This window comes from Prionailurus viverrinus, unplaced genomic scaffold (assembly GCF_022837055.1).
Source record: "Prionailurus viverrinus isolate Anna unplaced genomic scaffold, UM_Priviv_1.0 scaffold_45, whole genome shotgun sequence".
In the NCBI taxonomy this organism is placed as follows: domain Eukaryota; kingdom Metazoa; phylum Chordata; class Mammalia; order Carnivora; family Felidae; genus Prionailurus; species Prionailurus viverrinus.
The window spans coordinates 3768726-3781458 of NW_025927610.1; the positions used below are offsets into that span (position 1 = coordinate 3768726).

The 12733-nt window shown below is 53.8% G+C and overlaps 1 protein-coding gene across 2 annotated transcripts in view; it reads right to left on the reverse strand.

Annotated features, from left to right (window-relative positions):
• Positions 1-12733, reverse strand: part of PDE6B (phosphodiesterase 6B) — a 35051-nt gene that overhangs the window by 6854 nt on the left and 15464 nt on the right. The window contains exons 4-13 of one of the 2 annotated variants that reach the window (XM_047847243.1): positions 6169-6309; positions 6004-6078; positions 5002-5066; positions 4060-4126; positions 3834-3881; positions 2985-3134; positions 2549-2692; positions 2046-2111; positions 1500-1646; positions 140-247 (exon numbers count right to left, since the gene is read on the reverse strand). In XM_047847243.1, coding sequence (XP_047703199.1) covers positions 140-247; positions 1500-1646; positions 2046-2111; positions 2549-2692; positions 2985-3134; positions 3834-3881; positions 4060-4126; positions 5002-5066; positions 6004-6078; positions 6169-6309 — 1011 coding nt within the window. Of the gene's footprint in view, positions 1-139; positions 248-1499; positions 1647-2045; positions 2112-2548; positions 2693-2984; positions 3135-3833; positions 3882-4059; positions 4127-5001; positions 5067-6003; positions 6079-6168; positions 6310-12733 lie in introns of those variants that run through there. The other variant, XM_047847244.1, reaches the window with a different exon arrangement.

Genomic DNA, 12733 nt, shown 5'->3' on the forward strand with positions numbered 1-12733 from the left:
GGCCTCCACCCCCCACGCAGAGGAATCCCCACCTCCAAGCACCTGGGGCACGGCCCATGGAACCAGGAGAGGCCTTAGGACCCTGGCCAGATGGGAGGGATGACAGGGAGGCATGTCTGGCCCCTGATGGTACACGCACCATGAGTAGAGTGAACATGGTCTGGGCCACATTGAAACCATGGCGCCAGTTGTGGTAGGTGATTCTCCGGTACCCTTTGCTCACGGAAAACAGAAACCGCACCAGGACCTGCGGGAAGCCAAGAGAAACACGGGCTCGGACACTGAACGTCAGTCCCGCCAAAGCATTCACAGACTGACAGCTTGGTGTGAAAACCCTGCTCACTCCTGTACCCGAGGCCTCCGTGACCCTTTCTGTCCCAACGATTCACACTACTGGCCCCTGACGACTTTCCTGGGTGGGAGGGGCTTGCTTGTCACTGCAGGGTGCATGAGGGGTGGCAGGCAGCCTGTGGGGCACAGAGTCGAAGCCTGGGGCTTCCCAGGCCTCCATCTGACTTCCCAGCCCCAAATTGGGAAGAGGACCCCAGGCAAGGGCTACAGGGTGTTTTAGAAGAAAAGGTCTGTTTTGGGCATGTGTGTTTGAATGGGGCAGTATTTGTGGGTACTTGGCAAGGGTGATGCAGAAATAAAACGTGACACATTTTCTGCCGGGCGGTTGTCTCTGGACAACAGAATGTGGGCCAAGGGAGCCCCTGCTGCTTCCACTGTGATTTTTAGTGTCAGAAAATGATTCTGAAGTTTAGAAATTCAGTTAATGATTTCTACACCTTTTTCCTTTGTGTTTTCTTTTAGTGTTTAGTAAAATTTTTTTTGACAATGCCAGCCTGTTGCACCTGTTCTCGGTGGGGGGGGGCACACGAGGTGGAAATGTGGTGGCAGAAAACTACAGGACAGCAGCAGAGCTCAGGGCAGAGCTGGGAGGGCCACCCCTCCTCCCTGGGGTGACTTCTGGGGGTCTCTGTGTTCAGGCTGAGAGGTCTGTGCTTTCTGCACAGCTGATAGGCTCCTTCTGTTTCCTCCTCTCCACCCCACGCCAAAGCCCTGCTGTGGCCCAACAAGGCACTTGATGATCAAATTGCCAGGAACAAGTATTTATCAGACATTCCATCCATGTATCTATCCGTGGATACATTCATCCGGTGATGTGTTCTAGGCATACCTGCTGTGTGTATTCTGTAATGAGCATGTGACCAAACTTCCTATAGGACCTAGGACTCCTGACCACATCTCTCCCACCTCTTGTGGGGTTTGGGGCTCCCAACCATTTCCAAATTCTACCTCCTACTGGATCTGGAACCCTTCACCACAACCCCAACCTCATAGTGGATCTGGGACCCCACACCAGGACCCCCTACCTCATAGTGGATCTGGGACCCCCTCACCAGGACCCCCCCACCTCATAGTGGATCTGGGACCCCTCACCAGGACCCCCCACCTCATAGTGGATCTGGGACCCCCTCACCACGACTCCACCCCACCTCCTGAGGGATCTGGAACTTTCGGACCACGCCCAGCTCGTAGTACATCTGGATGCCGCATTTGACCAGCTCCAGCTCTGTGCACTCCAGATCAGAGAAGTGGAACTCATAGATGTCGAACTTGTTGGGCCCCGGAAGCACTTCCTTCTGTGGGAAGAATTGTGGGGCTGAGGGAGGCAGGCTTTTCTCTTCCTTCCCAGGACCCTCTGTCCAGCCTCAGATGCCCCAGTTGTGTGGTGACATCCCCCCTCGCGGTTGCTTTGGCCTGTGGCTGGGACACTCACATGCCCTGCGCTTCAGCCCCCACCCAAGGCCCCACAACAAGTACAGGGGTGTTGTCAGGAAAACAGATGCAAAAACACACACGTAAAGAGATCCAGGCACACACGTGATGCACAGACACACACACGGACCCAGGCACAGGGATATGCAGACAGCAGCAGACATCAGGAAGTGACATGCTCTGGTCTCCTAGGAATGAGGAAGTCTCTCCCGACCCTCAGGCCCCTCCAGTCTCCACCTGAGGGGTGGGAGTCAGGTTCTGACCAAGATTGTCCCCAGCTCATCCTCCTCACAGTCAGCAGGCTCCTTCCCCAGGCGTTCCCTTGTTGGCTAGGAGAGAAAACAAAGGCACTGAGACAGAGAAAGTGCCAGCTATGCCCCTCACGAGCATGGGACGAGGTGACAGCACTACACCCCTCATGACTATGAGACAAGGTGACATCTGGCACAAGACAACAATTGCCTTGGGAAGCCACAGCTGGAGCCTCTAGCTTCAGAGGTAAGTGACAGTGTCTATGGGGTACCTCACATTTCCTGCGTGTCCCCCCCACCCCCAGCACTGTTCTGTGCTGTCCACATGGACAACTGATGGGGCCCTTGCACAGCACAACCAGGAGGGCTCTGGACGCTGCTCACAGCTGAGGACACAGGGCAGGGACTGCCCCTGGCCACGCAGAGCATGTGGGACTCCAGGACCACAGGACGTGCCCTAACTACTGGGATGTGCTGCCTGTGGAGAGGGGGCCAGGCTGTGACAGGAGCGGTACCAGGACCAGCTGGATCTCGTCCTTGTCGCATCTCACGTGGTAGAGAACCATGTCCTGCGCGATGTCCTTGCGGTTCTCCAGCTTGTTCATCTTGTCGTAGGTGTCAGTGTTCAGCACTGACCAGCCCAGGAACTGAGTGAGGGACTGCAGACAGAGAAGCAGCGTCACCACCTGCCCTGTGCCCGCTGGGTGCCAGGCCCTGTGTCCTGGTGTGTGGAGTGTCACTCTGGGGCAGTGAGTGCTTCTAATGGGGTCTCCAGGGTGGAAGGGGGTTCCAGGATGGGGCCTCAAGCTCCCCCTTGTCCTCACTCTCCTTGGGCCTCACGCTGGGTCCAAATGCTAAAGTAGGTGACGGGGGGCGGGACTCCACATGGCTGTGTCCCATGCCATCACACAGGTGTCACCTCTGAGAGCCACACCTGGGACAGGTGTTTACCTCCATGAGGACTTCATCCTGTTCGTCAAAGGGCTTCCCGTCTTTCCTGTTGTAGAAGGTTGCGACCCCCACAATCTCCTCCTTTTTGTTGACGATGGGCATGGAGAGGACATTCTTGATGGTCCACCCTGAGTCGTCCAGAGGCCCTTCCTGCAGGGAGAGGCGTCCAGAGACACCTGCTACTCTGGGCCTGGCCCTGGCCCAGGCTTGTCCCAGAGAGTGTGAACCTCTTTTCTGCTGCCCTCCAACTGCGGTGGCTGGGCTGTTGTTCCTGTCTGTTCACTCCCCCCATGCATGAGCACCTCACGCCTATGGGTTTGTGTTGTGCCTTCTCCCACCAGCTAAGGATGACGCTCTTTGCTCACCAGGGCGGATTCATGGTGTGAGTTCTGTGGTCACACAGGACCCTTCTCTTGGAAGGCTCCCACGCTCATTTGAATCTCTGCTGCCATGCTCTTAAAGTTTTTCATGGCTGTCGAGCACGGGGCCTTGCATCCCATTCTGTTGGGCCCCACGAATCGTCTCACCGTCCATTGGTCATAGCCAGTGAGATATGAGCAGTGGCCAGCTCCTGGGAGAGGCCTTGGAGACAAAGGCCGATTGCACTGGCCCACTTGACTCTTGGCCCCCTCCAGAAAAGAGCGTGTTTGGGCCTTGTGTCCCCAGAGGAGGACCCAAGGGGCAGGAAACCTCACTGTGGCCTGGCCCTGCCCCACCAACCCGAGACCTGAGCACAGGAAGTACGTGTTTGCTGCTGTTAGCGCCTGAGATTTTCTTGAGGAGCGAAAACTAATTCAGTCCATCATTTCCCTAAGTACGGCATACTTTCTCTAATGAATGGATAGATACCTGAAATTTGAACATTTCGTCGGCGGGGGCATTCATAATGTTACAGATCTGAAAGAGGATCAGGAAAACAATTTCACCTGAAGCAGCCAAATGTACCATATGATTCTAAACCAGACTATCCAGCCTGATGGATTCTAAGTAGGCGAAGCAGGGCAGCTGGGAGAGGTGCACGTGCTGGTGGGAAGGGCTGGGGCACCAGTTGAGGACAGAGCCTCAGCAGACTCACAAAGCCACTTTCTGCCACGTAGGTTGGAAGGCCACTGGCCAGGGCCCAGTGATCGGCTGGGGGTGTGCTGGGGGAGAGAACAGAGGGGCAGATGGTGGATGGGTTGTCCGATGTGTGCATGTAGATTTGGCACAGTGTGTGTGTTTACGTTCATTCCCTTTTCTGAGCTCTGGGCGGGGCGGGAAGGCTAGCAGGTTGTGCCTCAGGGAGATCAGGAGGAGGCCAGGGGTTAAGTTTGGGGATAACTGTGCTGTTTTATCCCTCTTCTGCCTATGCTGAGGCCCCTTACCCTGTAGCAGCCCCCTTCACCACTGGGGGCCCCACGCTTCAACCCAGCCCCAGGGCTCAGTGTCAGTCACCTATCCTGTGGCCTCGCACCTGGATCCCAGACCCTTCGTGGGACCTGCAGGGTGGGGTCCTGACAGGCTTATGGGGTTGCAGGGTCACATGGTCATGCAGCTATAGAGCTGGCAATGGCCAACACCTCTCCCCTGTCTGTCTAGTTTGGAGCCCCTCCCTGCCCTCTGCCTAGCTGTGCCTCCACTGGGACAGGCATCCTCCCTATCTTGCCCCACTGGGTGTGCCTTCTGGGGACCCCACCTGTGTGGGTGGCTGGGTGAACCAGGATGAGACTTGAGGCCTCAAAGGTCAGTTGCTGCTGCCAGGGCTACCTGGACAGCTCACCTGAGCCTTTGAAAGTGCGCCCTGGACATGCTCTGTGCCTCCCTCCCCACATCCTCACTCATTTCCTCCCATATTGGTGAGTCACCCTCCCTTCCCACCCCATTTCTGCCTTGCCCTACAGCATAGGGAGCACCATGGTCTGTGCGAGGGGCCAAAGGCTGCTGAATCCATTGTGATAAATCCCCGAAGCCAACCCAGCATGGGTCTGAGGGTGCTCCCACCCTCAGGTGGTGCTTCCTTCAAAGCCCTGGCACTTACGGGATGACCTTGATGTCTTCCTTGCCATGGAGGATATAGTCGATGACTTTGTAGAAGACGATTTCCTGTGAAAAGGACCACAGCAGTCGTGAGGTGCTCCCCGGGCCAGCTTCCCAGCGGGAGCCTCCCTGAGGGGTGAGAGGAGCCACCCAGGTGCCCCACCCAGATACATACATGCATGTGCATACACAGCACATTCCACACCCAGAGTTATACACAACCCTCACGTGCACACACACGTGCAGACCATCAATGACACTTGTGTAACACACATTACACACTTATCTTCATTCTGTGTCCTACTCAAGCCCACACACAAACTGGGTCCCATACCCTTTCATACATGTGCATACAGCCACCCAGGCCTGCGTGCATGTGCACACACACACACACACACACACAAACTGTGGCAGGTCATGGTCACAGCCCAGCCTTGTGCAGGAACTCGTCTATACACTTGACACACAACCCTGTGAGGAGGGCACAGTTAGCAGGTGGGGAGACTGAAGCATGGCCGGGCTGGGTGGTGTGTACCAGGTTGGATGCACACACGATAAGGGGCACAGGTATCTGCCCATGTTCCCATGCACTTTTCATATTGCCTCTGTCATGCACATGCACACGCGTGTGCACACACATACACATGGCCCCATTAGGGAGAAGCTACAGTGGTTTCAAGGGGCAGCGGAAGGACCACCCAATCAGGACGGATGCTGGTTATTCCAACCAGGCTGATGACACTTATTGGGAGACCAGCACCTGCCCCACCTGGCCCAAGAGCATGGGGTGGAGTCAGGCGGGACAGCAGACAAGCACTCAGAGCAGTCAGGCAGCCAGCCGGCCCCGGTGGTCTGTTCCCACCTCCCCACACCGTTCCTAAAGCCCTCCCTCTCCCACCCTGGGTCAAGCTGGGACAGACCCCTTCCTGCCCTGGAACTTGAGTTGGAGTCAGGGAAACCACAGTGTGCCAAGTGGGCCTGTCCCCCCTCCACCATGACTCACGCGGCCATCGGGCGTGCGTGGGCCTGAGTACGGCTGAGCTTCTCCCATCAGCACAGGCCACACATCAAAGAATTCCTGAGCCAGGAAGAGAGGGGAGAGAGTTAGTGAGTCAGTCTGGAGCAGGTCAAGCCTGGCCAGGAGGCTGGTGGGACAGCGGGGCCTCACCTTCTCCTTGGTCATGTCCAGGAGGCCCACTGAGTACCGGTCACAGTTTAGATAGGCCCGCACAGTGTAGAAGGCCTTGTGGAACTGCCTCTCGATGTCTGTCAGCTCCTCAAACACCTTGTTAGCTGACCACAGCAGCACCTGGTGGGGGGCACACTGGTGAGCCTGTGGTGCCACGCACACACACACACACACACACACACACACCTGTGTGACCACAGCAGCACCTGGGTGTGAACTGTCACACCAAACATACACAGGCACACATGCAGCTGACCACAGAGCCCCAGAGGGACACTGGCTGATGGTGCCTCTCCCAACAGCATCTCCACAGAGTGCCATCACCCAGGATTTCATCCAAGCACAAGGCTATCTGCTCCTTGACCCAGGTGCCCTGAAACCTACTGGAAGGTAAGCCCTCCAAGCTTCGGCCGTGTCGCGGACCCTCACTGTCTCGTGCTGGCCTTGGGCTGGGTCAGTGAGTGAAAGAGTGAATGCATTAGAATCGAAAGGTAAAGCTTTGACCAGCCTTCCCTTATCAGCCTTGAGAAGCTGGGTTTTGAGAACATGGGGTCATTGTGTTCTGGATGTCACAAAGCAAGTTGAGAGCAACAGGTCACTGACATGCTCCACGAGGCCCTGGCCAGACCCTCCCCGGGACGTCGACACCCCAACTGAACCCTGGCTGCTGTCCAGGGTCACTGACCAGGCTCAGGTGAACCCTGTGGGGCTCTCCCCTCTCCTGCCCGGGCGGAATTTCTCTATTTCCTCAGCCAGGGCCCAAAGGCAGGTGACTCCAGCCTGTGCCACCCACCACCGCACATGTCTTCTGGCCTGTAAGGAGTGTTGCTTGGTGCAAGCCCTTCCTGCCGCCATGCTGCTTCCCCTCCTGCCAGCCCCTCTCAGGCTTTCTGCAGCTCCCACCCTTTACTGTCATGGCAGAATGGGCTTTGGCGGCCCCACTTGCCCTGGAGCCTCTCACCAGGAGGCGCTTAACCCTAACCCTATCCCTGACATTCTCCATTGGTGCACAAGGCTCATGGAGATCTGGTCCCACCCACCACTCTCCATTGGTGGATGAGGCTTACCTGGTGGCCTGGCCCCACCCCCTCTCTGCCCATCCGTCTCCAAGGCATTACCAAGTGCCCTCAGCACTCACTGTGACTGACCACAGGGTCTTTGCACAAGCTCTATCCTCTGCTTTTACAGCACTCATTCCAGGGCTTCCTCATCTTTGGGTCTCAGCCTAAAGTTATCTTTGGGAGGCGTGTCTGAGCACCCACCAAACCTGACCCCTCCCAACACTCCATTTTGTTCTGACCTCATGCAGGTGCAGTTTCATTGTCTCCCTACTCCACCACAAGCTCCATGAGGCCAGAAGGCATAGCTTCTTCATGGCTACACAGTACTTCACGCCTGAGTGCCTTGCAACCTGTGTGTTTCTTGATGGCACAGAAGGATGTGAGCTTTGAAGCTCTAAGGCAGACTGTCTGAATTCCAGGTCCTGTAGCCAGCTGCCACCTGGACGACTGCACATGCACGGCAGGGGAGGGCAGGACTCTGTGGTCACCCACACCCACCATACTGTGTCTCCTTCACCTTTGAGCCACTGGCTTAGCAACCTGGTCCTCCACGGCTAATGGCTTGGACACAGAAGCCTTCATCCTTTTCCCCCACACATGGTGAATAAGGGTGCTGATCTGCTTCCCCTCAGCTCTATGACCTCAGGGAGGTTGGCTAACTTCCAGACCTCAGCCTCCCCACCTCTAAAATGGGGATAACGATGCTGGGAAGAGGAATGATGGAACAGGAGTCGGGCTCTGAGAAGAGTGCTTGGCTTTCAGGAGCCCATGTCTGTGAGTGTGCACATGAGTGTGTTAGTCACCTGGGTGTCCATTCCACAGATACTCACCAAGCTTCCCCTGGGTACAAAGCCCTGACTAGGACCAGAACACACACCAGAGATATAAGAATTGGGGGAGTCAGGCTGGGGGAAGGCTGGGTGCTCAGAGACGTCAGGGTCAGCTGCCCGCGGTCCTGCTGGAGCACAGGGCGGGGTGTATGCCTGAGCTGCACATCCAAGTTTTGAGTCACCTGAGTACTTTGGTCCCCAAAGCCTGTCCCCCCGGAGGAGGACAGCGAGCAGAAGGACTTGTGCCTCACAGTATAGCATCTGAGGGACACCCTCCGCGACCCCCCACCCCGTCCCATCCTGCCCTCCTTGCAGAGCGCCTCCTGTCACGCCCTGCCCCTCGGCTGCTCCAGTCAGACCAGGGGCCCGTTGCCACTTGCTGGACTCTGCTCTGAAGCAGGTTCTCCATGGCCTTGAGGAAATAGGGGCTTAGCAGGTTAGGCAACACATCCAAGTGTTCTGAAGCCAGGCGTCCTGGCTCACTGAGGGCCTCTGCATTCCCCTCTCTCCCTGTTTCCTTTTTTAACTTTCTGAGTTGAGTCTGGCACATTCAGTAGGCGAGTGCGGTGGAACACAGCTGGGTGGATCTTTATGTTGGCACACACCTGTGCAGTCAGAATTTAGAGCATTTTAGTCCCTGGTCGACATAGCACCCCCTCTCTGTCTTGGCAACGGTTCTTGTGACCTCCGGCCCCGGAGTGCTCTGGAACTTCAGCGAGGTGTCTCATGCAGTCCCTGTTCTGTGTCACTCTGGGGTGCTGTTCCTGAATCCCCAGTGGCTTGGGCCTCCCGGATGCCCTGTCTGCCACCGCCTCGATTCCAACTTGGGACCATCTGAGGCTGCTCCTGCTCATCCAGTTCCCACATAGCCTCCCCCTCCCCTGACTTCAGACCAAGGAGAGTTCTGACACCTGTTGGCCGACAACATCTATGTTGCCTGCTGGAGATTAGCAGGCCAGGACCCTCAGGGAGTAAACATAAGGGTCAGTAAATGGGCCTCAGACTTTCAAGAGAAGTTAGAAACCCAGATTCTTAAGTGAAATCCAGCCTTTAAAACGTAGGAAAACTTGTTGAATCAGACTGGGGCCTTGTGTGGCTCAGGACATGTCCCACCTTTCGGGGTGCAGCTCACTTCTCGTCTTCTGGACCTCAGCTCCTTTCCCGGGAGTGGCCACCACATGTTGACCTCAAGCCTGTGCCTGCTGTCATCAGCACACCAGTGCCGCCACATGTTATGTGAACCCAGCACCAGGTGATTGAGGGACTGGGAGCCAGGATCAGCCGGGGGCTGCAGTGTTGCCCCTCATAGATTCGTGCTCCAAAATGAGAAATATGGGGGTGATGGTGAGGAGCCCAATTGGGCCCTGGCACCCAATTGCATGTGGGGACGGACAACACAGAGGCCTATACAGCCTCCTGGAATGGAGAGGCTGGTCTTGTGAGGCCCAACCTGGCACTCATACTCCAGGAGGGAGAGGTCAGGATGTGTGGAGGGTGGGGAGCAGACAAGAAAGGTGAGCCAGTGAGCTCTGGTCAGCCTTGGCTCCCAGGGCTCTTAGTGAGTTGTAAGCTTTTGAGAACTGGTTGCTCAGTCTTCAGAGATTGTGATGCCCAGTGGTTAGACATGGCCATCATTAAAATGAAATGATGTAAGCTTAAAAAATAAGAAAAGTATATTAAAACAAATGTACCAATGTGCAACCTTATTGCTTCCTCGTTATCCCACTGCAGTTCGCTATCACCTGTGCTCCTGAGGCTACTTATGGTGGAAGATGATCTGGAATAGGGCACATCTCCTCCCAACTGTGTGGTTTTCTGAAATTGTCTAGTCCTGGCAGGGGTCGTGCATCCTCTGGTCTTCTCAGCCAGCCAGCAGGCCATGGCACACAGGCAGCCTAGAAGGTGGAGAGGCCAGAGTCCTCACCGACGAGGCAACAAGGACTGCTGGGGAGTGGGGATCACTCAGCGAAAGCGGGCCAGTCAGCTTGATGTGGTAGATCAAGGAGAGTTCCACCGTCTCTGACCAAACCTAATGTGCACCCTGTTGGTTCTGTCGCCTCTGACTAAAGAGGCCTCGGTGTTTTCAGGAAGGGACTGGCAGGGGGCCCTGGTGGAGTCTGCAGGGAGCATAGTCAGGGTTGAGTAGTTCTTGACTGGGGGATGGAGGGCAGGTCTGAGGACCCTGAGAGCTGCTAAGGTTTGAGGATGGGGGGGGGGGACACCCTCTTCGTGAGAACTGCTTTAATTCCCAAGTAGCTGCTCTCCTACAGCAGAAGGGGGAAAGAAAGCAAGGAGCAGGTGCCAGGCTTAACTGCAAACCGTGTTGGTGCCAGTCTTCACTTACTTTAGAGTTTCTGCTCCAAAAGGGATTGTGAGGTAGAGCCCTGTGCTCTGCACAAATTACTTAGGGTTCTTAAAAACGTTGTTCATAGTATGAGGTGTCAGAAACAGCTTTTTACTAGGACTAGGTGATGTCTGAGTGGAAAATCAAAGCACCCAAATGAAACATGAATCCATTGTTGAAGCCCACAGTAGAGCTCTGACTTAAAGCATGTCTGTACATGCGTGTGGTCTGAGGAGCTGGAAACAATGCATTTCCTAAGCGCTGGCAATTCATTTGCCAGAATGATACTTATTGCTGGTTTAGGTCTAGCATAACTGGACAACAGGACAGACCAAAATCCCTGAGTCTCAGAATCCACTTCTAAGTGGGGACAGGAGGTGCTAGAACATGAACAGAATAAACAGCCTTATGGCTTGTTGCAAGTAGATGAGTAGACAGAGGGGATACAGGAGGCAGGGTTGGGCAGGGAATGCGGGGCTCAAGTGGGGGTGCTCAGGGCAGGGGAGAGCTCTCTGCAGACGAGCCACAGGGTGTGTGGAAACAGTGTTCCTGGCAGAGGGACCTGCAGGTGTAAAGGCCCCTTTGAGGGACAATGGCTGGGGTGGAGCAAGGGTGGGGAGAGCCAGAAGGAGGGAAAGGGCAGTGCAGGGGAGCCCCTGAGGTCATCCAGTGACATGACCTAAGTTTTCAAAATATGGCTCTGACTGCTGAGTGGGAGTGGGCTGACAAGATGCAGAGGGAGAAGGACCCTGTGATGTGTCCATGACAGCGGCAGACAAGGCCCTGATTTGTGTTTATAAAGGGGAGCATTCAAGCAGGGGTAGCTGGAGAAGGAGGTAAGGGCTCAGGATATGACAGGCAGCGAACTGAAAACCTGGCTTGTCCTGTGATGCAACTTTCCTGGAGGGAACTGTGTCCCCTGCCTCTGAGGAATACCCAGTGGGGGGAAGTGTGCATGGTGGGATAGGGCCAAGAGAATGCTCCCAGACTTGCCTCTCTGAGGCACATACCTGGGAAGATGGGGTTGGATTTGAATCTTAGCCTGAGGTCACTGCTTGGGAGCAGCTGATGGTAAGAAATGGGGAAATGTCCTCACAGCAATTAAGTTAAGGGGCCTGACCAAGAGAAAGCTGCATTAACTACTCCTGGGAGAAGAGGGGACCACAGAGCAAGGGCAGAATGAGAGCCACTCAAGACACTAGCTGCGAGGGAGGTGGGCTAGACCCTACCAAGGCAGAAGGACACACAGAAATAGTGAAGAAATAATGGCTGGAAACCACCTAAATTGGATGACACACATGGATATTAATATCCAAGAAGCTCAACAAACTCTAAGTAAAATGAATTAAAAATATCCACACGAAGACACATTATAATCAAATTGTTGAAAGCCAAGACAAAGAGAGTCTTGAGAATGGTGAGAGAAAAGGGACTTGTCACACACAAGGGATCCTCAGTAAGGTTGTCTGCAGATTTCTTATCAGCAATTTTGGAGGTCTGAAGACAATGGGTTGGTATATTCAAAGTGCTAAAAGAAAAAAAAAAAAACTCTGTCAACCAAGAATCCTATATCTGGCAAAACTGTCCTTAAAAATTGCGAGAGAAATTAAGACATTTCCAGGTAAACAGAAGTTGAGGACATTTATTACCACTAGATATGCCCTGAAAGAAATATTAAAGGGAGCCCTGTAGGTGAAATGAAAGGACACAAGACAGGTACTCAGAGCTTCATGAATAAATAAAGATTTCAATAAAGGCAAATACATGGATAATTATAAAATGTAGCATTATTGTAACAATGAAAGCTAGAAAACATAGCTGAAGTAAATTAAAGAAGACATAAATAAAGAGAAAGAACTGCCTTAGTCATGAATTGGAAGAGTTAATATTGTTACAATATCAATACCTCCCAAAGTGACCTACAGATTCAATGTAATCTCTATCAAAATCTGAATAAATTCTTTTGTGGAAATTAGAAAAAATCCTAAAGTTTGTATCTCAAGGAATCTCAAGGGATCCTGAATAGCCAATCTTGAAAAAGAAGAACAAAGAGGACTCATACTTCTTGCACTTAAAACTTACTACAAAGCTTCCTTAATGCTGGCATAAAGACAGGCATATAGATCAATGGAATAGAATAGAGAGTCCAAGAATTAAGCTGGGTCTTTACCTCACATCATTTGCAAAAATGAACTAAGAATGGATCAAGGCCCTAAGCATAAGACCTAAAACTACACAACTCTTAAAAGAAAACATAGGGAAAAAGCTTCATGACATTGGATTTGGCAATGATTTCTTGGATAGGGCAG